General features: G+C 38.2%; 1 protein-coding gene across 9 annotated transcripts in view; it reads right to left on the reverse strand.

Annotated features, from left to right (window-relative positions):
* The window catches only part of LOC102237105 (RNA binding fox-1 homolog 3), a 538,118-nt gene that overhangs the window by 140,940 nt on the left and 369,339 nt on the right, over nt 1-27,839 (reverse strand). For all 9 annotated transcript variants that reach the window (XM_005803185.2, XM_023348371.1, XM_005803183.2 and 6 more), the window contains one exon: nt 6,036-6,145. In XM_005803185.2, coding sequence (XP_005803242.1) covers nt 6,036-6,145 — 110 coding nt within the window. The remainder of the gene's footprint in view (nt 1-6,035; nt 6,146-27,839) is intronic.

Raw genomic sequence — 27,839 nt, forward strand, 5'->3', positions numbered from 1 at the left:
TCTGGCAGTAGATATTGGTCTCGACTTCACCAACACTTCCAGTTACTATGACCAAGCAGCTCAAGCTTCGTCTTGTTTCACCATTAAACTTTTCTCCAGAAGACACTGAGATAAAACTGGATTCACTGTGAAATGTGACACTAAATATCCAAACCAATTCCATTTCGCCTCAGGGATCAAGACTGGATCAAACAGCAAAAGTAATTGTAGATGCATCTAAACTAACTTAATGGTGGATAAAAGACGCAAACATTGAGCATCTGGAACAGAGCTGAAGTCAGTTCTACTAATATTAAAGGAACAGTGCTTTAAATTCAGTTTAATGCAGGAAACCAACCAAATTAAATAAACTCCACTAAGTAAAATCATCAGATAATCCAGAATGCAGTTGATGGGAAGTGAGATTTCTCTGCAACCTGATAAGCAACTATCGCTCTGATGACTTGGAGAAAATGAAAACGGTCACAGAGGAGCAAATTTCTGCAAAAAACTCTGACATTTAAGTAGTAAAAAGTAAATACATGGATATTTTCTGATGAAATTCTTTCTCAATATTTAAAGGCATACATTTATAATAATTACAACTAAGAGTCAGAAATGTATTTGGAAAAAACGCAGAAGTTTACTGGTACCATAAAGTTAGACGTTTATGATGAAAACGTCATCAAGGATTGAGGTGATAAACGGATGCGAGGGCATCTGGAGATTTTCCAAAGCTTAAGTGGTGGAACCGGGCTCTTTCCTGAACCAGAACATCTTCGGGTTCAGACTCTCCATAAACTGGATCCAGGACACAGGATGTGAGGTTGAAGCTGCAACACGGCTGCATGAGTTTGGACCTGAAATGTTCTGAGGCAGAAAAAAACCCAGATTGTTCCTAAATTAACCACTTAAATGCAGGAAACTTATGGCTTTTTCTGTCGCAATGTCTGATTTTATGATCTTATTATATTAATGAGTTTTTTATGAAACATTTAAGGATTTTATTTAATAGTTTTCTAACTGTACAATGTCAGGAAATATCTTTGGTTTAATTTTAGAAATTTATGAATGACTGAACTGAAGCAGCACAATGAAATTCATGAAGCAACTTCAAATGTGATAAGAAGATTCAACTAAAAGAAGATTCAATAAAAAAGCAAATGAATAAAATTCACTTAATTAATAAGTATCAAATACAGAGTATCAAAATGCCTCTAATTGTAAGAAAACATCTCTTTCTGGCAAATTTACAACTTTTCAACTAAGTTTTTTCTTTCTACAGAAAGAAGCACAGACCCCAAATTTCACACAAACTAAAATGTGCAAACTTATCTGATGAGTCAATTAAATAATAAAAGCAGTAATAAACTCTATTTTATCCATTTATCAGAAAAGCTTTGTGGAAATTTGCAAATATTCTGATATTTACGGAACTGAAGGACCAGAAACAGTCGCTGTTCTTCTTGAATCGTCTCGTTTTGTTTTACCGTTTTTTAAAACCAGTTTAAATTAGTGATGTGTTGAACTTTCTGCAAACTCTAAACCAGGAGTGTCCAAATGTTTTGCCATGAGGGCCAAAGTCATTGAGTTGAAAGCACATGGGGCCACAAAAATTGAAAAAATGTATAACATTTTTAAAGCAAACTTTAGTGCCGTTTTTATTTTATCTGCTCAATAATAAATTAAACCATTTCCATTTTATTCAAATGAACAAAACAGTCAGATATTGTATCGCACATTGTATCTGGAAATCACAGTAGATAAAAAATGTAAAAAAGTTTTTTTTTGGACAGGCACACAGCTCCGACATTTTCTGGGTTGATTTTTTCTTATTTGAGAATAAATATTTGCTTTTAAAAATAAGTAGGTCAATATTTGTGGTTCTAAATATTCCAGAATTAAGATGAATGCAAAAATCCATCTTTTCTTTTCTTTAAACAAGATATTTTTATGTCCATGTATTTTATATACATCAGCCGGTAACTAAAAAACATGATGTTACCTAATCCTGCGTCTGCAGCTTTCTGACACACTCTGTACATTTAGCCTTGAAAACGGTGATGTTTCGCTTCCGTCCCTGGAAGATATCATTAAGCATCATTTGTAGGCATACATTACACTTCACGCAGCAAATCGTCCATCTGCTAATCCTGGATCGCTCTGTCTGGGAGACAATAAATTCATTGTATGCCGCTGCACATCAACAATCCCTCTGATGTAATGCCTCTGTGTAGACATCCAAAAAGTACATTAAACATAGCTGTGTGCTCAGACTGTATGTAGTGCTAATAATGCAGTGTTTACATCTTGGCATTGAGCAGTCAGTACTGGCCTAAGGGTGCGAACTGGCGGGGTTGTGCAGTAATTAGGGGCTGTGTGTTGGGGATGTGAAGGCTCTCAGCGCGTCATGCTGATCCCACCGCTGGGCCGGCCCGGCCCGGCCCGGCCCGGCCCGGCGTGGCGTGGCGTGGCGCTGCGCCACCGGCCCGCACCTTTCTGTCACAGCAGGAAGTCGCAACTTTTCTCTGGAAGCAGCCATGACAGATATACACTGCAAAACCATGAAATCTTACCAAGTACCTTTGACTAGTTTCTAGTCCAAATATCTTAATACATTTGAAGTAAGACAAAACTAACTTTTCAGCAATAGCAGCTTGTTTTTACTCAATAATTCCTTAATATTGATGAAAGATGTCTTGTTCTGTTAGCAGATTATTTAACTTACAACATGGAAAAAATATCTCGTTATAAATGACTTTATCTGCCAATGGAACAAGTAGTTTTTCATCAATTTTAAGGGATTACTGACTCAAAACAAGCTCCTACTTCTTCCTTAAAAGTTAGTTTTGTCTTACTTCAGAAAGTTGCATTAAAACTAAACTAAAGATACCAGGTAAGATTTTGTGCTTTTTGCAGTGTAGCTGTCCTGAGTTCATTAAGATGTCTAGGGTGAGACTAGTTTCCCCAGAAAGGTGCAGCAAAAATGATGAGCTTGTAATTTTTCTCTCCTGAGTTGAACTTAATTCTTGTACCTTGTTTGTGTTAGATGCTAATTATGCTTATTTCTGTCTCATGTTTGCTCTGAATCCCTGCTGCTCTGCAGCCATTACTGCTGAACCTCTAATCACACACAAAATTTGGCTTCTGGAGACTAAAAATCAGGCTTCCAGCATCACAATCCTTTTTTATTTGATTTCTCTCGATTGTTTCAAAGGGACCATCTGAGACACTGATTTAGGTCTAAAAATCTCTTCCCTGTGTTGCAGCTCGAGTGGTTTATGAGTCCGAGGGCAGGGAGTGATTTTATGCTAAATGCATAATTCATGGAAAAAGTTTAGAGACACACCAGCAATTTAGCACTGAATTCCAATAAAGTTGGGTGGCTTGCAAGGGACAGATTAATGAGGAATAGTTAAACTCAAAAGAATGAGAAATCCTGACTTCCAGTCATTACTATGGGCAGACCTCCAAAAACGCTGAATCCTACATTTCCCATAATGCACCAGAGCAGTGCTCGTCTTTTAGATGTTTAAGAATCATGTCAGCAGGCAAAAAGTTATTGTTTCCTACATTAATATCTGATTGTTTTCACTGTTCTTGATCTACTTAAAGCAGTGAAAGATTTTCTTTTTGCATTATTTTAAATGTATTTATTTATATTTTAAAATATGTTCATTTCTCTGCAGCAGAAAGTACATTTATTTCTACCTTCATAAATTCATTTGAAAACAAAATCTGTCAAGTTTACTTCTACATATTGTTTTCTCAAAGTAGAACAGAAGCTAAAACTGATTTGTAAAGTATGATTCAAAAAATTATAAGAATAGCTTGTGGTATGTTTTACATCCAGTTATTTAATGTTTTATCATCTTCTGCTGCAGTTTAATGACACCTGAGTGGACACTTACCAGCACCAGGTGTCCTCTGGAGGTGGATAACTATAATGACCTTTTATTGGCTGAGGGGTTAAAGGTCATGGTGAAGCCAAACAGAGAGTTTGGTCTTTAAAGTGAAACACAAACTATACTAGACGTGTCAAGAAGCAGATAATTGATTTAATTTAATGCAATAAAAATGATATTTTTGTACTTTTTACCTGTTATAAATACATTTTAATCAGTATTTCAGTTCTTGAGTTGCTGTTTTTTAGGGCAGAATGACAATAGTCGGGTATCTTAACAACCAGTTATGAACATTAACTAGTTTATTTTTGCTTTAATTTTAAGCTGATTTAGATAAATTGAAGTTTTCTCTCGAATTCTCACCACAGAGCCGGACGGATCGATTTAAAGTATTGATAATATCGATTCAAAGTCGGCATTGGTATTAGATTGATACTAGTGTGGTCAAATTTTGTTCTAGAGCAGCTATCTCAAAAAATATTTTATTTTGATTTCTGCTGAAATGATCATTTTTTGTCTTTTTTATTCAGAAAAATTGCATTAAGAAGATTTGTTTTGTTTTTCTATTTTTTCTGCTTATCATTTTAACACGTTAAATATTCTGTAGATACCTACAAACTTCGTCCAAATTCTAAAAAAGATTGTAACAAAAAAAACAGAAAAACCCCTAAAAGTCAGAAGTTGGATGTTATTCTGAACTCAGACAATAAAAAGGTCAAACTGTATTTACTGGGTATATAATTGGTACCAAAACACTCAGCTAAAATAATGGCCATGATTTTTAATTTACATGTTTTACACAAATATCTGTAAAAGTTATTTCTGCCTGGCCGGTTCTGTTGGCTGTTTCTGAGTCTTTATTGTTGAAATAAAATATTATTTTTAAAAACTGGAGGTTTGATCAGGATTTCATCACAGTGGAGTCAAACGTCCAGGAGCCTTCTCTGCTTCAGACAGGGACTAAATCCAGATTTAGGGAATATTTTTATTATTTTATATGATGTGAAAATAAAATTAAGGAGGTTAATTTAGGAAACTGTCTATTATGAATTTGATGGAAGTTGTCTCTACACACAATTTATTTTTTTTAGCAGGAAGAGATTTGAAGTGATAAAGTTTTATTTAATTTAGTCACAGTTTGCTTATGTTTTATCTGAACTTTAGCGTTAATAAAGTATATTTGAATTTTGAAGTTAAAGAGAACTTTTACAACAAAATTTATGACAAAACAACAAATAAACCCCAAAAGTTCCTGTTCCTCTGGTTTACACTAAATCTGTCATATTTCCATCATATTTCGCTGCACAGACGTCAACAGTCATGATGAGAAGGTTTATTTTTATTGGAAATGTTGCCCTGCAAGCTAAACCCAACTGGAATCCAGACAGCCTCTCGCATCTCAGTTTGACATTAATTGATAATCAAACAAGCCTTCACATCAGACATTTATGAGATCAGCTGAATTATCTATTTAATGTAACCCAATTATATGCAACCCTCGTGCACCAATCAACACTAATTCCTGACTCATAAATGACAGCTACAGCGACAGATTGAATCAATAACAAACATTGATAATAAAAAAAACAAAAAAAACGTGCAGCCCGCTTGGAAAAAGGGTAATTAATGGGAGAAAAAGGGCCGAGCTGAATTTATTTTTCTTTGGGAAAATTGTTGTGAGATTCCTGCTTCTGCATTGCAGCAGCAGCAGCGACAAACGTTTCGGTTTCCCTTTAACAATCAGAGTTAAGACATCTGTCATTAATTGTTAACGCCAGCTTCAACTGCTCTAGTTCTTCATTAAAACCATGTAATTATTTAACCAAACATCCTGAATTATTTAGTCAACCCTTTTCTCTGCTACTGGAGGAAAAACTAATTGTTTTGGAGGTAATCTTCTTTAAACAGAGGGCTTTTAGCAGCTAAATGCTAAAATAAGGAGAGTAAATCCACAGCAGAGGTCCTGCTGCGACGTCCTGCACACAGGAGCTAACGTTCAACAACACATGTCAGCAGAACAACCTTCAGAAACAACCCATTACAGGCTTCTGGGAATCCCACACCTGATGTCTGCTGGATCCAGCTCGACTGCGCGAAACTCTTCTGACAAAACGAAGGTAAGTGTGCACAGAGGGGCCCAGCTGCTCTTACCAGTCTCGTAAAGAGGGGCACTCCCAAATGCCAGAGGTGATCGTTCAGCAGTCCGCTGTACACCACGTTCCCGAAGACGGCAATGCTTCCTGACTTACACAACGTGTTTCCTGCAGGGACACACAGAAACACAGGCACACGTCATTGAAACGGACAAGCAGCAGCAAGGGGCAACCGCATGCACTCCAGCAAGCAAACAGTCGGCAAGGAGAGGAGGGAAAAAAACCAGAGGCAAATTAAATCAAAGGAAATCACTGTGCAGGAAGCGAAATAATGGAGAATGCAACATCGATTGTTATAAACATTGATTTTAGCTGTTTATTGACCTTATATATAACGACAAATACACATAGATAGCTCCTCTGAAATCAATAAATGTAGCACTGAGACAGACTGAATTACAGTATCAACACAGACGCAAATCCTCACGCATCATGACAAATACCATCACATTAAAGCGCTTCCACCTTCTGTCTATAACTTTTCTTTATCAGTTTGACTTCGCTCTCTTCTGGGAGGAAACACTTCAACACAGAGACCAGGATGAACTTTACAGAGGCAGGCTGAGTCTCAGTGAGAACAGGAACCAGCTGATAAATCTTTCAGTCTGATAAACCTAGAAGCTTCCTGGTTTTATAGCGCAGGTATATTCTGGACTTCGAATCAAGATTTATCAGAAAAAAGGGGGGAAATATTTTCAGAGTTGTGCCCAGTTAATATTTGTTGGAAAGTTGAACCTGGGGTACCTGAACTGGGCACGGCTTGTTGCAGCAACATTAAATGATGTTCTGTTTAAATGTGAACAGCTGGAAAAGTTTTCAAAAGAAATGAGTTGCAATATTTACGATGTGGAAGAACAAAGCGAGCATTCAGACCTGGAGTCACTGTGACACTTCAGCTCCAGCTTCTGTTTGCTCCACATAAAACAAAAGAGAGACTTTTCATTTAGCAAAAGATTGAAAAGAGAAACGTAATCACGCTAGTGTGCAACCAATCAATTTATTTTACTCCAACGTTTTGCACGGATTTATCACCAGTACTCCAAGATAAATAAGCGTGATACAAAAATCTGCTCTGGACTAAAACAACAATTAATTATTTTGCTCCCCTGACAACAGTTCCCATTAAGATTTACCATGTGTAACAGATTCAGGGTCAGCTTGTGATCCCGGATTTAAATGTGATGATCACAGAGAAAATAACAGCCTCAGTATTTGCACCTTGCAGCAGGTGTGCATTAATACACACCAGGAAACACAAAGGAGTTTGATTTATGCTGTAATGTGAAAACAAAGCAGATTTATCTGAACCAAGGATGTCCAAACTGTGGGTCCGGGGACAATTTGTGGCCCTCTGCATGGTTTTGTTCGGCCAGAGCAGCAAATTTTCTCCTCACGTTCTTCTGAAGACAAATAAAATCTTAATTTTTTTTCTTTAAGGTATGAGAGAAAGTATTTTTCTGTTTTCATTGATAACATTTTCCTAAAAACAACAAGCAGCGTCCTACTTTTGTTGCCAAATGTAAAAAAAATTTTTTAAAAATCGAGGACAATCCAAAAACCTTTGGAAAATATTTATCTGTCTTAACAAATACATTGTTTTCAGTTTTAATAATAAAATAAAAGTTTGGACAACACTGATCTAATTGGACACCGTAGTGAATAATATGTATATATAAGGAAAATTTAATTGATGTAATAAAACAAGAAAATCATTTAAACTTTCAGACTTCATTGTAAGAATTCACGGATTAAACATAAAAAAACTAAACTTTTCATTTATTATCATTAGTTGCTTTCTATTGTTTGCATGTTGATATGTTTCTTACTCTCTTTCCTTCTTGTACTTTATTTTAATTGTTTTCTTAAGTTAAAGTTTGCTGCAGAGACAGAAATTACATCCAGCTTTAGTTCAATTTGTAGAAGTATCAATTTAAGAGTGAAACTTTTCTCTTTAACGAAAAGCTTTAAGTTCTGCTGTAATTGGTTTAATTGTGGATGAATCTCCAGCCTTCAGAGACACAAATGTCTGCATGGAGAAATAAACGCCTCTTTATCAACACTGATGTAGCTTAAAGTAATTAAATGTGGGCTGATGACAATTATTAATGTGCTTATTTGCGCAAGTAATGTTGGATTTTGGAAGTGAAACTTTTGAAACACACTGTAGATTTTTCTATAATTTACTCAACATTTATAATACTTTTCATTTAAAACAGCAGAAATGTTTGATTTAGTTCTTGAGCCATAATGTCGCATCGTATCAGACGGTTTCACCGGCAGCCTCTGCATGTCTGCTTAGGTTAAAACAAACTGCAGGCGGCAATAAGCTCAGGTTCGTCCCGCTGCTTTAACTTCACATCAACTTTGCATTAAAGATCAGCAGTTTTATTATTTTGTCTTGGAGGAGGCAGATAAAATGCCTTGGTAATGAAAAGTTTTGAGGGTTGTTGCAGCGTTATTTCAGGACGTTCTTGCCCTCATAACCAGGAGGTTGAGGGTTTGGCTCCCACAGCTCCGTGTGCGGGTTCCCACAGTCCCTCCAGCATGGTGGGGGTCGTCGGTGGGGTCAGCGCCCACTGGGACGCGCCTGCAGGGCTGTGGGAGAAGCTGGCTTTAAGATGACCGTGCATTTAGATTTTACCCTGCTGCTGCTGCTGCTGCAGTGAGAACTGACACAAAAAGCTGCAGTTTTTATTTTGTTTTCCCAATAATCAGAAAAAGGGGAGGAAAAGGGAGAACTTATTCATTTAATTAGTCATCCTTTGCTCTGGTATCTACTTTTATTTACCTAATTTTCTATTTCTCTTTTACCCAAAATATCTGTGACCCTTGTTCAACTGAGGAATACTAGAAAATAGGAAAATAATAATGCAAATAAGAGATTAAATAAAAATACATATGTTTGCTACCCCACATAAGTTAAATATTTAGTCTTTGTTCTGAATGTATGATCTTAATGTGTTTTTATTTGTCTGTCTGCTGTTCGTTCTCCTACCCGGTTATTTTGCACTAATTTGTTGTTCTGTAATGTTTGTTCTATCTGCACTAATTAGTGAATAAAACAAACAAAAAGTGTTTAAGTTTATATTTATTTACCACTTGTCCTTAAACATATTTCTGTTTTTTTATTGTTGGCCATACTGCTTTAGTTTAAAGGATACTGTCGGGTTTTTAGCATTATTTTACATTTTACATTCATATAATTTCTGATCGTTTTTTTCCTGTTGAATTATTTTGTCTCTGGATGAAATCAAATGTTTTCTGTTTTCTATTGCATTGTTTATTCCCTTTGAGCTGCCCTGTATTTATTATTTCAGTTTAAAAATAATGTATTTGTGCAAATTAGTTGGTTAATTAGTAATGTGATTCCTGCTTCTTTGTTTAGATTTTGTTGCTGGTTTGATCTATTTCCTAATGGTCCAGACTATGTTTCTAATTCTGCATAAAACCAGTAAGAGTTTACCTACTGGGTGTAAGAAAACCAATATGGTAAAGAATAAAATCCACCAGGTAGAGCATTGAACAGCCTGCTGATGCTGATTTTCTATCACCTTTCTTGACATTCTGACTACACAACTTCACAATTTGGACCATTAATGGAAAGTTGGGGATGTGCATGACTGTCCATTAAATCCAGATTCACCGTCTCCTGACAGTGTGAGCAGCATTTTCTGTAGCTAGACGTCGTTCAGAAGGACAGAGTCGGAGGAAGCAGTGGTACTTTCTAAATGCAGTCGACTCCCGTCTGTTTGTGGATTTTTCTGTGGAACTTAACTCTACAATATTCATAAAAAAATAGCCAATTTGCAGACTATTTCCATTGAGCTCATATGTATATAAAGTATTAAGGAAGCAGACATTTCTAGTTGCAATGCCACTTGACACGTTATTGGCTGCTGTTTGCAAGCAGGAGCCTGTTTAGTTTCCTTAGTGCTCATTGGCTAGAGAGGAGGAAGCCTGGGGATGTTCTGCTGTGGCTTTAAGACGGTTTTCACTATTATGCATATTAAAGGGGTGATATTGTGTAAAATCACCTTATTTCAGCTTTATATCATGTTGCCAAGATATAAAGCTTTCAATTACTCACTGAAGCCTTTTATAAGCTATTTTAGAAATATATCAGAAGATGCAAATTAACAATTCCATTTCTACATAAGAAAAACTCATTTTATTGCATTAAATGCAGTAACAATATTTCTTCAGTAAATTTGAACCGGGTGAAGCTAAAACCACTTGATGAGTTTTGGGTGGGACGTATTTACAGACAAAGGTGTTTTTATTTTCACTGCAGAATGTGTTTCTGTTTTGTACAGTTTTGGAGTAATTACTGCTCTGAATATGTTGTTTGTTTGAGTCTGTAAGCTCCACTTAACGATTAATCGGTTACTAAATTAGCTGATGATTATTTCAATAATCTGATCAATCATTTCTATGCTGAAAGTTTCATGTGGAATTGGATAAACTCCACACTGATCTGGGTGAATCTGCTGCTTTTTAAATCATTTCTTGTATTATTTTAAACTGTCTCAGATCATTAGATTTCCAGCCGTGACGTCTGAAGCTCTCCTGCATCGTCTCCTTCATAAGTTCACCGTCACTAAGACACTCTGAATTAGCTCAGTGAAAATGAAGGCCCTTCGCAAACAAACGCACACAGGCGATGTGAGCCCACCACTTCAACACACACACACACACGTCCCCCAAGAGTGTGATGTAGTGCACACTGATGTCCCCATGTATGTGATGAATGCAGCACAGAAAACACAGGTCTCTATTGTAATTTCTGCACAAAGGAATGCAGCAGAAAGGCACACCAGGGGTGGAGTGGAGCAGTGCTGACAAGAAGCGCATGCATTATTTAAAAACAAAAGTAAAAAATGCCCATTAAAGTGTCAGCGGTGCTTTCGGCAGTGCTGGCTCGAGCGCAGTGTGCGTATTACTGTTATTAATGGGCCAGGCGTGGGGGGCATTGCTTCGGTGTGATTGCTCCGCTGCTGTTGCTATCTGCAGTTCAAGCCCCCCTCCCCACTTTCCCACTTTTTCTTTCCTTCTGGGTGTGTGTGTGTGTCGGGGTGTGTGTGTGTGTGCGTGTGTGTGTGTGTGTGTGTGTGTGTGTGTGTGTGTGTGTGTGTGTGTGTGTGTGTAAGAGAAACAGATAAGGAGCATGATACAGGCTGGGAAAGAGACGCGACAAGACCCTGAGAGCACAGTCAATGAGCTCCTACAGCTAATATCATTTCACATTATTGAATGCGTATTAAGGCAGAGAGGCTCTGTCAGATGAATAGGAGCACCAGCACTTATATCAAATTCTGATCTGCCTTCATGGCCATGTCTGAAAAAAAAAAATGCAGAGAATGTAGTCAGCATATTGAAAATAATTGCATACCATTTTTCTTTGCAGTTTAACATCAGGGGCTATACATTACAGCGACTGACACAGCAGAATGAGGTCATTGTGCATGTTGTAATTACAGCTGGGTAAACACTCGACTGCTGCAACAGGCAGGGAGACAAGACGATGTAAAGCCGTCACCTTTGAGCCGCGCCGCCATCGCACTATTGGAAAATATTTAACACATCACTCGGAATAAGTAAGCTGAGCAAAATGATCACAGTTTGTTGATCAATTTCAGAGAGCTGTGATGCTCCGAGATCAATCACCGCAGTGGGTGTAACAGACGGCAGAGCCTCATCCCTGACCCATTCTTCCTGAACCAGTTTGTTATGCTGTTATTAATGGTGTTTACATGCAGCGAATAGAGCACATAATCAAATTTTCTAGATTTGCATGTAGAAAATGTCACATAAAAGGGACAGCTTAATTTTCCCCCTCACAAACTCCGCAGAACTGTGGAGCCGGTGGGGTTTTCACTTATTTATTTATTTACTCTCGGTTATTAAAAATGCATTCAGCTCCTCGTGTTTGTACCACTGGAGGAGCATCTGTATTTTTCTCCCATTTAATAAAATCGAGTGCAAACCGGTGACATGTTGCTTAGTGGTTCACGATAACGCTTCTTTCGGCTGTTAATCCTGCTTTTTTTACGGCTCCTCTCAGCAGTTGGGTGTTCTCTCATCTGCAGACTTGACAGCATTGAGCCCAGCCTCTGATTAATTATTAATTGTGTGATTAAAGTGTGTGTTGCTGTGGTGTGTGTTTTAACGGGAGGGGTGGAGGAATGCAACCTGCAGTGAATACTTTGCATTATCTACAACTCTGAGTTTTTATTTCAGGACGTTTAACTGGAGGCATCAAGTTATTCACTCCCCAAATGACCAGCCGTGTAAAACACCTGCGAGAGCAGAACCAGGGAAGGTGAACGTATTGTTTTATTAAGTGAGTGATGTCTACTTGAGTCTGGTTCAATTTTCCTTTGGCTGCAAGTCAAGGCTTTTCTTTTTCTGAAATTTTATTTCGGTGCAGACATGTACGGGGAGTTTGGCCCACACACACACTTCAAGGCTGCTGCTGCTACCTGTGTTTCACAATTCAATCCACTTATGAATTATTCTCAACGTCAACACTCGAGCTTAAACTTCAACGTTTTACAAACTTTTTTGTACGAAGAAAAGAACCTAAAGGCGGATAAAATGAGATTCTGTGCAGCTATTTATTACGTCTGCATGACTTATGCAATCAAGAAAATGCATCGCATTCAATCCATCAGAGATGCCGCATTGATTGCTGAGAAAGTCTTGATCTTATCAAGGCGGCATCTGAAAACAACCATAAAAAATATATACTATTTTTCAAATAAACACAGCTACATCTCCAGAGTTGTTAGCAAAAAAATAAAGAAGTACTCTCCTAACCTAAAGACAATCTCCTGTAATAGAAAATCTGTTCAAAGCATGTTCAAAGTAAAAGACACTGGAAACAGAATATATCTGTTTGCTGAGTTGATAACTTATTTTGGGAAGTTACTCCGATTATTACCATGCAGATTTTAGTGAAACTGATTTCAAGCCAGTTAAAACTAAAACCAGACTTCCCAGATTCAAAGGTTTACATCCTCGGCAACAAGTTGGACAGTAGATTTATTTACAAACATATTAGCATACAAAATTATTAGCATCTCTTTAAATCAGCCACAATCTGAGAACCATAAAACCTGCTAAGATTCCTTTTAATGACCTAACATACCTTAATATGCATGTATACTCACAGTGGAAATAATTTTAGCTCTACTGCAGAAGCTGACATCAACAGTCTTCCTCATGACTCTCTGGGTTATAGCCAATCAGAGCCAAGGAAACTGAATGGTCCTCCAGGAATGGCTGCTTTACAAATGGTGGCCAATAGGGGGCAAGTAGCATTTTATTACAAATATTTTCAATATATTCTATGAAGAACAAGAAGAATTTCTACGAATGATTTGGAGATACGTCTTACATAAAAATCTGCCAACACTGACCTGTGGACAGAGGGGGGGGCACTGAATAACATCCTTATTTTCTTTTGTTACCATAAGTTGGTTTTTCAACTGGAACATATTTTAGATGGATTTTAATTTGCTGGATATTTGGGTCAGGCTCCATTCAGTTTTAGTAGCGGCTGATTATATTTAGAGTGACGTTTTAGCTCTTTATCTTGTTTACAACTGCACTGACAATTTCCACATGAACAGCTTGAAACCAGTTTAAGATCCCGAGAGCAGGTAATGGAACGTTACGTTAGGAGAGGCACTTTTTGCTATTTGTCTCATAGCCTGAATGAAGGAAATTAACAGAAATAGATTTAACCACAACAAAAGGAAGACTAGAGCAATGACCCACTATTAACTTTCATAGTCTTATGCTACTCTATGCAGACATCCTGTCTGCACCAGTTAAGATTCACTCACACCGGCATGCCAAATGCTTGACATGACTTACATGAAACGAACTAGAGATTTTGTTTAAATATACATGGTTCAGCAAATAATTATTTTACTACTGGGGACACCAATAAATTGTGTGTAGATAACTGGAAAAGAAAAAAATAAGACATTAAGATCATAAATAACTCTATCCTTACATAATTAATTTTTAATTTCCTGGTTATCCCAAAGCACAAATACAAAACAGAGACAAATCATTAATAATTTACTTACACATGAACCAAATGCGTCTTAGATCTGCCAACATACATGGCCAAAATAATCAGTGTCAGCAGCTTCAGGGAACCATGTTACCAACATTAGTTATTCATTTACATGTCAAAAATATATGATAAAAAAGAAAGAAAGGTTTGCATTGATTTTTATGTGGTAGAATTTTGATAAAACAAAGTAAAGTAGCATAACTGAAATTCATTGACTGGATGTTTATATGAATGTTCTTTTAAAAAATGGATTCAACCAGTAAGATATATTTAGAGTTTATCAGTGAAATAAAAAAGCTAAAAATACGAAGCTGGACTAGTGAGTGGATGTTTGCGAGGATTCATTACTCAGCAGTAAAAAACCTCTTTGGCTCTTTGAAAACTGGATCTTTGCTTTAGTGTTTAATGGGTGGGCAATTTTTATTGTGGGACAACAGGAATTTACTGCAATAAAATCATCTTAGTAAATAGTTTTAAACTGAGATTCTGAAAAGATCAAATTTAACATGAATGGAACAAATCTCCAAATCTGAATCACTTTTTATTTCTACGTCAGAAGTGAAACGGAAAACAAACAAACAATGGAAGTGAGCAATCTTAGTGAGGTGCTGGAATTCAATGCAACTGGTCATTTAGAAGTGTGTGTGTGTGTGTGTGTGTGTGCGCGTGCGTGTGTGTGTGTGTGTGCGTGTGTGGGTGTGTGTGTGTGGGGTGGTGTGTGTGTGTGCGTGTGTGTGGGGTGCCCCCAGCTGATGCACTCCACCCAGCTCTCATGGCTTTGCTGTTGGAGGTTGGTGGCTTTAAGCTTTTCAGCTCCCGAATGCGCAGCTCATTTCTAGCAAAGAGGCACATTGCTGCAATGCAATAAGGGAAAACAACACTTTTAATAATTCAGGCCCTGAGACCGTGATGGGGGGTGGGGGTTGTGATGGTGTGGGGGGGGCATCTTAAAGTACCGCAGAATGGCTCATTTAGCTCCTGCTACGCATTATTAAAGTTGTATCAAACTCCCTCCCCACCCCCACCACCTCCCCCCCGGGTCTTTCCCAAAGTTTTTTTCTTTCATTTTCCTTTCCTCTTTCCCCTAAAGCCTTCGAGGTAACCAATAACAGCTAGCAACATTTATAAACGACACAGTATCCTGCACCTTAGAGGGGAGGTAAACAATGGTGTAGCTCTTAATCTCTCTTTCTCCCTGTCCTCCCCGCTCACTAGTCCTCCGGTCCGAAATTTGTCAGTGCTTTATCCTGTTTGAGCTGTAATACAGAGCCTCTCGCTGTCCAGATTATTTTCTGCCTGAGCTAAGCCCGCAATGCATAAAATATGTGGGGAATGAACCTTGTATGGAATCAAATTGAGTAATAAAACGGTGCTCACTGTGGCACTGATGGACGCGTGATGGTACCGTTAAGGATGTGTTCGGCGGTACCGTAAATTGCCTCTGAGCGTGACGGCCGTTTCCACGGCAAAGGAAGTAAATATGAATAAAACACACAGGAAGGAAAACAACTGGAATGCGTTCAAATGCAGATGTGCTTTTATTTCCTCCCCGAGGTGGAGAAGGATGACATTAACGCCTCAACTTCCACAAATAAAACCAGTCAGATTCATCCAGAAGTTGGACTTTATGTGTAGCTTTACTGTTAAAATAATCATTTTAACCCCCCCGACTGTCTGATGCCATCTTTCTGTTTCTGCCCTTAATAGCTTTATGATGTTTAAACCCAGTAAAATATTCAACAGTGCCACTTTCAGTTTTTCATGCCTGAGTCATTCCATCAAAATAAAGCGGAAACACTCCTGATGTTTAGTACATTTTTTTTTAAATATATTTTTTCTAAAATTTCTGCTTGACATATCCTGGAACTGTAAGAGCTGCACTTGGCTGCACAGCAAACTTAAAGAGAATTAAATTCAGCATCATTTACCTAATTTGATGTTCTCACCTCCAGAGGTACGCAGGGCTTTTTGTGAACTCAGAGAAACTAAAGTGCCGTTTATTAAATTTTCATATCTGTCTTCACTCATGTGGAGGTCGTCAGCTGTTTTTCTTTGTGAAAACTTGACATTTCAGAATTACCGCGTGCGGTTTTCAGCCGGCAACAACAAATTATAATTACAGTAATTTATGATTACTGCTTACATTGCACAATACAATGAAAAAGGGAAAAATAGCTTATTAAAATGTCCATTTAGGATATATAAGCCATAAAACGCTGTAGAGATCTTAAATCAAAGGCCAGAGTGCTGGAAGAGACGGACGGATGGCAGGAGGTCAAGGCACAGAGGGAGGCTGGGGAGGACTTCAAATCCAGTTTATTTGACTTTTTATAAGAACTTTTTATTTGTTGTTTATAGTTTTTATGGGCTCACATTAACCATAGCTTGCATTTCACCAAGGCTCATATCGCCCACTGCGCCTTATGAATGTATGAAAATTTCACACATTCTGTAAAAATCAGAAATAAGAACAATAAACATTTTTAACAAGTCTTAAATATCCTCAATTCCCCGTCTAATGACATGAAGCCTCGTTAACACAACATGACGCCCAACAGCTGAAACAGACGCAGCAAAGTTCATGGAAAACTTTATTTAATTCAGGAATTCGATTCAAATTATTAACGGAGACATATTGTGCAAAATTCATATTTCGAAGATTTTTGTTCTACTGCTTCTAAAAACAACCAAGGTGCTTAAATAAACCACCCAGATGTTTTTTTAAATGTCTGGAAAATTAGCCGTTTCAAAAACTTCCCGACTGTTGAGTTACAATCGTACAGCGCCGTTACCTAGCAACCCCAACCAAGCTCCAGCACGTTTGGCCAGCTGGTTTTACCGCTGTATGCGCTGTACAATGGCTGCTGGAAAAGACAAGAGTTTTATTGGTGACCTACCACCCAGAAAGCACTTGCTGCATTCTGGTTTGTTGTGCTGGAGGCTCCACGTCTGCTTTTCAAACATGAACAGTTGTATTGTTACGCATCTGTTTGCAGTCATGGGTGTAAATGTTGAGTTGCAGCAGCGACTGATCTAGCAGCAGTTTATCTGGATTTAAAGTGACAGGAGGCCCTACTACGACTCATTCTGACAGACAAAAATCTTATTATATAAAAATGTTTTGTTAGTCAGGCTTTGTGTTTTTGACTGTATCCATGGTAACGTGTCTGACTACAGCTGTTCATTTATTCCTGTAAATCGATACTAGTATTACTAGTAGGTTTGAGTGGAAAGTTTAAGATGATTTATGCAAATATCTGAGTTGAAGCAAGATTTCTAAACACCAGCTGCTTATTAAGCCCCAACAATGTTTATAAATGCAGATCTTCTAATTACATTTATTTACCTACATTTATTGATAAATGGGTGCTATCAAAGCAAGGAGCAAGATGACGTAATAAGGGTATTATTGCAGAGTTCTGTCCATAACTAAGCGAAACCTCTTCAGAGCTTTCAGTCATCGTACTTGCAGCGTGTTTATTGGTTGTTGGTGTGTCTGAGCCTCTATGGGATGGAAAATGTTTTCCCCCCACAGACTCAGGGAAGAGCTTTAGCCAAGAAAGCATCGGTTTGACAGAGTTTCATTCACTAGAAACTCAAAGAACTGATGCTAAACAAGCAGGATAATTGCTCAAATGTGGAATGAATATAACACAGTAATCTTTATTTGATATATTAGACATTGTGGTTGCAACAAATAATCTTTAAAAAAAGTGATTCAAATGAATAGGTGTTGCTTTTGGATTAGGAGACTAAATATGTGCTTCAAAACATGAAACAGATGCAAAAGTGATGAGTTAAAATGGTTTATGAAACAGCTATGTTACTAAAATGATAACACTGTAAAATTTTTGGCTCAAACTGGTTTTAAAAATTTGGAGTTTAATAATTTTTACATTTATAGCAGCAGCTCTGACTTAGCTTAGATTAATTCCTCCCTTTTCCTGATGCTTATTGCAGGAAGAACACTAACTACTCACAGATACTCCACAAAAACCCACCAAACTAGTCAAAATAAAAATGTATTTAACTTAGCCTGGCATCAGTGCTGCCCAAATACAAGCTGTTTATGACTTCCAGTTTCATAAATTGTCATATTTTTCCTATTGGATATTTCTAGGGGAATGTGGGACTTAGATCCGTGCACAGATTTTTTGGTTTCCTTTTGCTTTTCACCAATCAGAGAAGTTCAAAGTCTGAGTAGAACCTTTATGAATGAGTCTACCTGAGGCATGAGCTTCAAAGGTTATAGAGTTTGGTGGAAGCATGACTATATAACTAGTATGAAAGTCTCTGATTTTTATTCTGTGATGAAGTCACAGGTGGGGGAGGTTTCTGATAACTTTATGAGCTCAGAAAAAGCATAAACCCAAGAGAAAAAATAGATATAAAAGGTGAAAAGGTGGCAAAAGTAGGAGCAAAACCAAACTTGTAGGCCTTTCAGCAGCTCATGTGGCTCTCCATCACAGAAAAAACACATTAAACCTCTCTATGTTCACAAGCCTTTTTAGCCAAAATGGATTTGATTCTGGAAGATCCAATAACAGAAAAACAATGCGGCATTGGATTACAAAACACAGAGGGAGGCGGGCGGCGTTTCTTCGTAAGGATGCCATCAATCCAGGAGCTCTTATCTGTGTTGGTGTCACCATGTTTCTCCGCTGCATGTTCACATGCTTCCAGGTTTTAGTGGGGAAACCACTATCATAAAACAAATCGCTTGAGTTTACAGATGGCTGAAATCTACATTTAGAGAAACAGACATGGTCGTTGCTCCCAGATCCCAAATATGGAGGAATGCCAAGGGTCATGTGTGGAGGAATGATATCAAATATAAACTTTTTGTTTGGAATAATTTCCTTACAATGGAAAATGTTAAGCACAACAACACAAAGAATTTATCTTTTCATAACAAAGCTTATTTAACAGGTAGAACTACGTTTTCCAGTGACTTCAGCTTTCACTTAATTTACTAAACTTTGCTAAATATAGCAACCATTTTGAAACACGGTGACCCAAATCCAGAGAATAAATGTATTCAACTGAAACAAAAATAATTTTAAAACCACACATCTTTCTTTAAATGCAGCCAAATTCCACAGCACATCAACATGTTAAGGTTGTCAAAGTCAAGCTAGCATAACTGACCTACTTCCCTCTCTCTTGCTATTTTTCTTAGTAATTTTTTTTTTCTGGTCTGGTTAGTTGTCGTTGTGTTGACAATTAGTAGCAATGTACTGCGTCTCTTTCTTTTATATATCAGGCCTATATTTAAGATTTAGTGCGTTATATTGACAAGTTAACAGCTAAAACAAATGCTAATCATTGTTTTTGAGAAGCCCTGGCCTTAGAGATAGGATAGGTTTAAAGAGGAATGTCATAAGGTAAGAATCCAGATTTGACTTCCATCAAAAGAAGTCATCTGAAGTGGTTCATCCATTAGCTTAGCATGCTCCTTCAGGGCACCTTTTCTGAGGTTTTCTGGGTTTGTCTCAATGGAACTGACTAGTATTTGCATCTTTGGATTACCAGAAGTCTTTCCAGACTGATGTTGGATGAGTGGTTGGATGCTTCATTTGGTTAGGGTTAAAAAAACTAGATTAAGCACAGCAAAATATCGCAATAAAATAAAACATGAAAATGCACTGAAGGATGTGGTTACGATGCTGACCTACATTTTACAACCTCGTCATCCATTAATGGCCTAAAAAGCCATTTTGGGTATTTTCCTCCCCAGACACCTTAGATATTCTGAAAAGCACTTTTTAAACTCAACACAATCTGACAGCTCCTTCTTCAAGAGGTTCAACCACCAAAGAATATCAGCGCACCTCTATAAACACAATTTGATGAGGCTCCTTGAACATCAAAGTAAAACCAGTGCAGCCAGCCAGCCTGAACGTCAGGAAAACCAGTCAGTCAGCTGCTTTGTCTCCCGCTGAGTGCCAGACTGACGTTCTGCAGCCATCTAAGCTGACTAAACACAGAGCCCCCTTTCTTCAAAGCTATGCAAATTAGCCACGTTGCTAAGTGGATTCCTCTCCTCTTTTTTTTGGGTTGGAGAGCCAGAGGCCCGATTAGGCCTAATTTCTATCTACAGAATGTATACACACTTTCATACAGGCTGCATTTCTGCCTGTGGGGGATTCTTGGTGGTCTTCTCATAACACAGGCCTGCTTAAATAGATTGGTTGTTGAATTTAACGTGAAAATAATGTATTTTTTTCCAACTGTAATGGAATTAAAAGAGGCTAAAAATAGAGGTGGGAGGAAGCTAATAAAGATCAAACCGGAGCTCAGACACAGAGAGGCTGTAATCTTTGGCTGCAGAGAACATGACTGCTCTTTGATTGTATTACATGCACTGCGCTGCTCAAAGTGAGGCGGGATTTCGTTTTTCATTGTTTGGAGCCTAATAAAGGGCAAGTGTGAGGCTGAAGCAGATAATATTCACACCACCAGCAGACTAAGAGATGGATGAGCAGCTCTGGTGTTCGAATATCAGAACCAAACTCAGTTTTAGACATTTTCTTTATTTAAATCCACTGCACCATCTGCTGAAGCACCTGCATGTCAGGCAGCTTTTTATTTTAAATTAATTCAAACAAGATTTAAATAAGTTGGATATAAACACACCTGTCTGCAGATTTCATTCCTGCCCCTGTTTGACCCACATTGAATCACTTCAACATGTCATCTTTTGGTTTTGATGCTTATTGTTCCTGATGTTTCTGCTGTTTACTCCTGACTACATGATCATTTATGTATATCATCGGCTGTAGCTTGTGGAATAAATCCTGCCTGTCTCAGAGACGAAGATGTTACCAAAGGCTTTCAGTTTCAAGATTTGTGGGGTTTTTTCAGTTAAATAAGAGAAAATAAATATTGACTATTCCTGTTGTCACGATCGTCTGAGATTTAAACGTTCATATCTTCAGGATCAGAACGCAGAGATGAAAACCAAAAGCAATGAAGATGTGATAAAATAATGTCTACTGTCATAGTTTGATCTGCATCATATTGTGTCTATAATCAGGAATAGGGTTGAAACAATCGGATCAATCGTAATCAATCGTATTGAAATAATTACCAGGTAATCTAGTAATCCATTCATTGTTAACCGGAGTAAAGAAAAAAAATAAAAGTAATTAGACCAAAACTACAGAAATATGTACATTTTTTTATTTTGAATAAAAAAACACCTGATCTCAGAACTCCTCTAGTGGCAGTTTTACCTTCACTTTTAGACAATAAAATGGTTTTATATTTTTTAAGAAAAGAATACAGCAATCATAAATCTGCTTTTATGTTTTTTTTATATAATTTCCTGCCCAAAAATGAAGAGAAAATATTCCCACACGTGACTGTATTCTTTCAGAAATGTTGGGCTAAATCCTCAGAATAAGAGGAAAAGAAACAGTGAAATGGGATTCAGCCGTTTACTGCAACATGCTTGTGAGCTGTCCATGGTGCTGAATCCAAGAAACGAGATTTGGAGCCAAATGAGCTCAAAATGTGAGTTTTCTGACCTGCACATAGAGGTGGAAGCTTATTTAAAGAGGTTCAGGCCTCAGTAAGAGGAAAGCAAAGCCAGTTTAACCTAAATGGTAAACAGGGTCACATTCATTCCTATTTAATAAGAAATCTGAACTGGTGAATCGCCAGTATGCCAGGCTGGAGACAAACATGTGTCAACAGAAGTGAACAGGGTGAAGAGGTAAGGATGAAGAGAGCTGGGAGCGATGCTCTGACCCCCTTTTTTCTAATGAGGAGCAGACGAGATGAAAGGGAAACGAAGGAGGAGGAAGAGGAGGAGGAGGAGGTAGATTTATTTTGGACTCATCATTATCATTATAATAATTATTGTTATTGGTGGAAGAAAATCTCTGTTGTTTTTGGAGTCCTGCTAAAAACAGAAAGCCGTTTCCAACCTTTCTTATCATTATCTCTTCATTATCATTATCACCGTTCTGATTGGTCACAGCGATTTTATCGCAACACACTGAAGCTAATGACAACAGCAAGGCGCAGAGGAAAAGGAGGCCTTGTTAATGCAGGAATAAATAATGCAGCTCTGAAGAAAAACAGTCTGAACTGCCCATCTGGCTTGAAATGTTCTGGAGACACAAGCGAGAGGATAGAAACCAAAAGCTGTTTTGATGTCTCAGTCTGGATGTGCATTGCCAACAAGCCGGGGCCTCGGGATTCCATCAGATTATTGATTGTAGCAACACTCGAGTCCTGCTTTACCACACTTATAAACAAGCTCTCTGTCAAGCACACTATAGGGCAACAAATGATTTTATTTCATAGATTTCTGGATTTGACTGATGAATTATTCACTGATGTTCTACCCTTGGTGCAGAGGAGAAGGCGCGGGAGGAGGGGAGATGCTGAAGAGGAAAAGACAAAGAAATTTCAAAATGTATAACACACAAGCCTGTGTGCATGAACATTTCATCTTCTAGAAGGTCTTTTTTCTGCTCTATTCTTCTCCGCTATCGTACAGCGGCTCTGCTTTGTCAACATCAGCTGACTGAGAACTCCCAGGGGCCGACAAATCTCCTATAATCCTCCAGACCTCCCCTCCGCGTCTGCCGTTTACCTGGATCCTTCTAAGTGTTATTGAGTCGGAATAAACTGTTATCAGCCTGGATCCCGTCCAGGACCTGGAAAACTGCTTGTTTTGTTTCTTTAATTTGGAGACTTTTAGCGCCACACTCTTCTGCTCCAGATGTTCTGGATAATGTGACAGTAAAACGGCAAAGACGGACATTTACAGGCGGTAAAAAAACCTCACTGTTCATATTCTCAGATGTTTCCTCTGTTGTTGGATGTTTTACTGTGGAGTTCAAGTGATGGTGTCTGTTTTCTCTGGAGTAATGGAGAACAGCACGCCCCTTTTACAGGGTTTCTGCAGGTTTCACCAACTCAAATTTATGCTTTTTAAGATGATAAAGAATGAAATTTAAGACCTGTATCTCGACCAAAATGCACAAAGGAAAATTGCATTTTATATAGTGGTGCAATATTTTATTTTAACAGAAAGTACGTAGCGTTGTATTGCTTAGCAACAGAAATGAGTCAGACGCAAAGTAAAAACATCGTCCAGCCAACCGGCGATAATTTACATTTATTAATGATAGACGCAAAAAGCTAGCGAGCTAGCTAGCAAGCAATAAAGATGTTAGCATGGGACTCAAACTTTCGCCTGGTAGAAAAACAGTCCCACATAGAAAAAAAATCTACACAGAATATATAAGATTAAACAATCCCACCACAACAAAATTTAAGAGCTGCAATTAACGTGTTTAAAGACAACTTAAACATTTTCTAATAAATTTAAGACATTCTAAGGCCTAAATGTTAGAAACAGTCACCACCATGCCTGAAATTTAGCAGCAGGAATTTGTGCTGATATCTTGTGGTTGATTTTCTCTAATCATGATGCTGTGGGTCATCACTAAACATCTCTATGTATCGGTCCAAAGGAAATTGTTCCAGAGGTTTTATTGTTAATATAGATTCAGCATTGCAACATTTAAAGGAGCCATACTTGCTATAAACTTACTAGAATGTATTAGTTCCACTGACAGATTGTATTTTAACTATTTCATGAATGTGCCAGTGGATCTAGAAGTTTTTTAAAATCAATTTTAATGAATTATTGGCTTAAAGCAAGCTGCTATATTTTGCTGAAAAGTTACTGGTGAGTTAATTTTGTCACTTTTTAAATGTTAGTAACAAAAATATTTGGTAAAATTTTGTGTTTTTGCAGTGCACCGTCCTCTGGACAACAAGAAGAAAAACTTGTTTCATTGTTTATCTTTAACATTAAAGTAATAGCAATACATGAATATTTTCATTTGTTCTTGCAAACTCATGTCTGAAAATATTTACTAGTGTATTTTATATAAACATGTTTTTTGACCTGTATCTTGCACAATAAATACTTTTAGTTTTGTCAGTTTTCAGGTACACCAAGATATTTGCACCAGAAACTAGTGGAGGAAATTGTGTGTTTTTGCAGTGCAGGCATTAAATCCTATGAGAATATCAAGGGTTTACTTAGTTTTTCTATTTTTGGGTTCACCTTAGCATAAGAAAAAAACTGAAACCAAATCTGCTGTAGTTTTTTTTTACCAAAGCTGGATGCAGTTTCTAAACCAGCTCATTTTATCATTATTTCTCTTTTGAACTGAAGGAGGGTGTACTTCCTTTCTGCTACGACCACATGACCTCTGGAGGCCCCCGGTCACATCATTAATCCTGCACTGGGGAAGCACTGGTCTGTGGCCCCCCTCATACTGGTGGAAATTGAGCGTGGTGTATAAAATATCAAAGCAAATCGATCGGTGACCTCACAGCATTGGCCTGTTTAATAGTCGGGCCGGGTTAAAGCCAGCCAGGGAAGGAAAACAAACACATCACAACAGCGGTTTGCTGATTTCCCAGCCTCTGATGATCAGAGGATGTAACTGTGTGGCTTCTTTCTGTGAGCAGCAGCAGCAGCTGGAGCCGCGCTGAAATTAGCTTTAATGCCATTCTCTCTAGTGTGAAAGAGTGAGGCTGAATAATGTAGCCGTGGTCGCTCGGAAAATAATAAAAAACCTCTCCAGAATCACAGGGGATGATGATTGTTGCATTGCACTTGGCATTTGTGTTGTATCCAGTATCGGACCAAGGCGCTCTCAATTGCACCCCAGAGGCTGGAGCTTGCTAACTGAAGAGAAACCAGGTCAACTGATAGGGGAATTGTGTTGTTATCTTTATATGTGTGCGCCGCAGATACGGTGGCACAGCTCTTGCTCACAGCTTGCAACATTTCACAAAGCAATCAGGGCCTGTTATCGATGCGCGGCTAGCAGGGCTAAACTACTGTAATCCACTCCATGTTTGCTAATGAATCGCCATTTAGGGACGCAGCTCCGTTCCGAATCAGGCCGGGGGTGAGGCTAATACTTGAGTGGCAGCTTCCCAGACTTGATATCCCATCATGATGAGGCGGGGTGGTGGTGGTGGTGGTGGGGGCGACGGCTGGTCAGCTTGCTGGCAATGCAGAGTCTGTTTGTTGTGCATCCATCAACCCCGGTGTCCTGCCCAGGAGCCGATCGATAGCCAACACAAAAGCTCATTGATGACAGACAGCTCTTGACAAACATATAGCATTTTTTTTCTGTCTAGTATAGCAATAATCTCCAAGGTCACCGCGTTCAGCGGCGGCCGGGATTCTTCTGTGTCTTTTCACACACAGGAACAAAAAGAAAACAGCCTCTGATGCATTTTAAGTCGGCGCTGAAAGCTCTTGGCACATCGTTAGGCAGCTGAACACAAGACGAATGAAAGCACACACACTTGACAAGCGGTGAAGCTGTCGTGACATGTCACTGAAACAACACCCCCCCCTCCAAGGACACATAACTAACAAGACACTAAGTAAGACAGCAGAAGGACAAATTACTGGACAGCGCAGGTCAGATTCAGAACAAATAAGAACACGGACTTTATGAAAAATTAAATGTTTGTTTATCACTTGGAAAAAGTTAGTTTGTGTGACAGCTGAGTGGACATACACACACGCACACACTTTTACTACAGGTGTGTCAGGGCTTGGTGCTATAATAGGAGGGCCAGGCTCCCCCCGCAGGCCATCCTGCCAGCTGGCCGGAGTGAGCGTGAGTGATGCCCGAGTGAGGCAGCCCCATTAGGGAAGTGCTGGTGGTGAGTGCAGGATAGCTCAGGTAATTAAAGCCAAACCAATGCAGGCAGGCGAGGCGGGGGCTCCCAGATTTATGTGGCTGAGTAATGCACATGCAGGAGTGAGCTCGCCATCCAAAGGCCTGCCTCCTTCCCTCACAAACAGTCTCAGGAGGCATTAGCTTCCTCACCACTCTGATGCAGCCTATTACTCTCGCTCTCTCCATCTTGTTGCTCATTGCTTCACTGTTCGAGTCAGTGGGAAAAAAACTCCAGATTCTTGACAGTAAAGACTAGATTTAGATTCTCGGAGGCCTTTGATATTATCGGAGCATCAAGTTTCTGCAGAATACACCGAATACAAGGCAACGGTTTAATAAATATGTAAATAGCAAAACAGTTTTTGTTTACATTTAAAGTTATTGTTGAAAACAAAGCAAACATTCACTTCTCATTTAGTTTGAGTAGGAAAATAAAAGAGGGCAAAAAAAATTCATTTCAATCGATAGGAAAGCACAGATCCACTTTTTTCACTTCCGATACCGATACAGATATCTGGGCTTTAGTATCGGCCGATAGCAATCTGTTATTTTTGATTTTAAAATGTTATTTTTAAAATAACGTTTTGAAATGTTAACATGTTAAAATGTCATCAAACATCATACAGCTAAATAAAAAAGGTGCATTTAAAACTAAAATCTTTTTCAAAAGCGGATATTCTTTTGCTGATGTCAAATAAAAATATTCATTGTAATATAAATTCTAATTTTTATAGCAAATTTTAAATATTGTTTTAAAGTGTAAGCAATGATAAAATAAATGTAAAAGACAAAAACCAAAAGAAAACAACTGTTTATATGACTGCAAGTTTAAGCAGCTTTCAAGAAAAAACATAAAAACAATAAAATAGAAATTGTCTGGTCAGAAAGAAAAGATATTTGGATTCTTCCTCAGTGCAAACTTCAGCAGATTTCAAGGAGAAAAATCAGAAAACAGTTAAGGGACTCTAAGAGTTTCCACCTGTTAGCTGAAATAAATAAATGTTAGCCGTTAACTTTGCACGACTCTATTCCAGCCTCATGATTGGTCCATCGCAGAGCAACTCTTATTTTCATTGGCTGTTAATTTTTTCTATATAGTAAGAGTCTCTTTTGACTCTTTCTCATACATCTATTAAAGAAACCTAATTTTTAATATATATTGCTATAGTTTCTCATTTCAGCGTCTGAAAATCGTACGTCTGGTTTGTTTTTCCATCTCACAACTTTCCCCTACTTTGTTGAAACATTAAATCTGAAAATATATACCTAAGCTTGTTGTTGTAACAGGACAAATAAATGGACTTTATCCGTGCATGTGTGCATGGAGAGATTTTTTCTATTGTTTTCCAGGTGATTCTTCTGGAAAGTAAAGTAATAAACCCTTCAATCTGGTTTCCACCAGTTATTATAAAGGGTAAAAAAGCCAAAACTAAGAAATCAAAGTGATTTTCTAACATTTCCCACAACATTCAAGTTTGTTTTTGATTTTCTTGACCTTCTAACTCTCATTCTAATCCAAACATCCATAACCATCACGAAGATAGATGTATGTTGTTATGTTTTGCTTGATGCCTGAAAATATATCATTATACGGTTTGTTGTTACTGTGTGTTCAGCCTCCATTTTGCGTCGTGGCCCAACGAGCTGGGTCGTCACAACGTGCAGCAAATTATTACACATTCTGGCGGCGACTGAACTCCTGCTGACAGCACTCATTTGTCCTCATCTCTTCGGTGAACTTCTTGAGTTTCAAGCTCGATCTTTGCTCTCTATTATTGCAACAAAATTCAAAGTGCAGCTGGTTTAGGGGCAGCTATGATGTCAGCTGCACCTTGTCACATTTCCCTGACACCCGTTAACATGATGGGGAACATTTTGGAGAAATGTAACAGCATGTTAGAGAGGCTAGATACAGTTCTGAAGTTGACGCTGTCGAGAAACTGTCAGAGTAAAATCTCAAAGATGAAGCTCTCGGAGG

Source organism: Xiphophorus maculatus, chromosome 16, assembly GCF_002775205.1.
Source record: "Xiphophorus maculatus strain JP 163 A chromosome 16, X_maculatus-5.0-male, whole genome shotgun sequence".
In the NCBI taxonomy this organism is placed as follows: domain Eukaryota; kingdom Metazoa; phylum Chordata; class Actinopteri; order Cyprinodontiformes; family Poeciliidae; genus Xiphophorus; species Xiphophorus maculatus.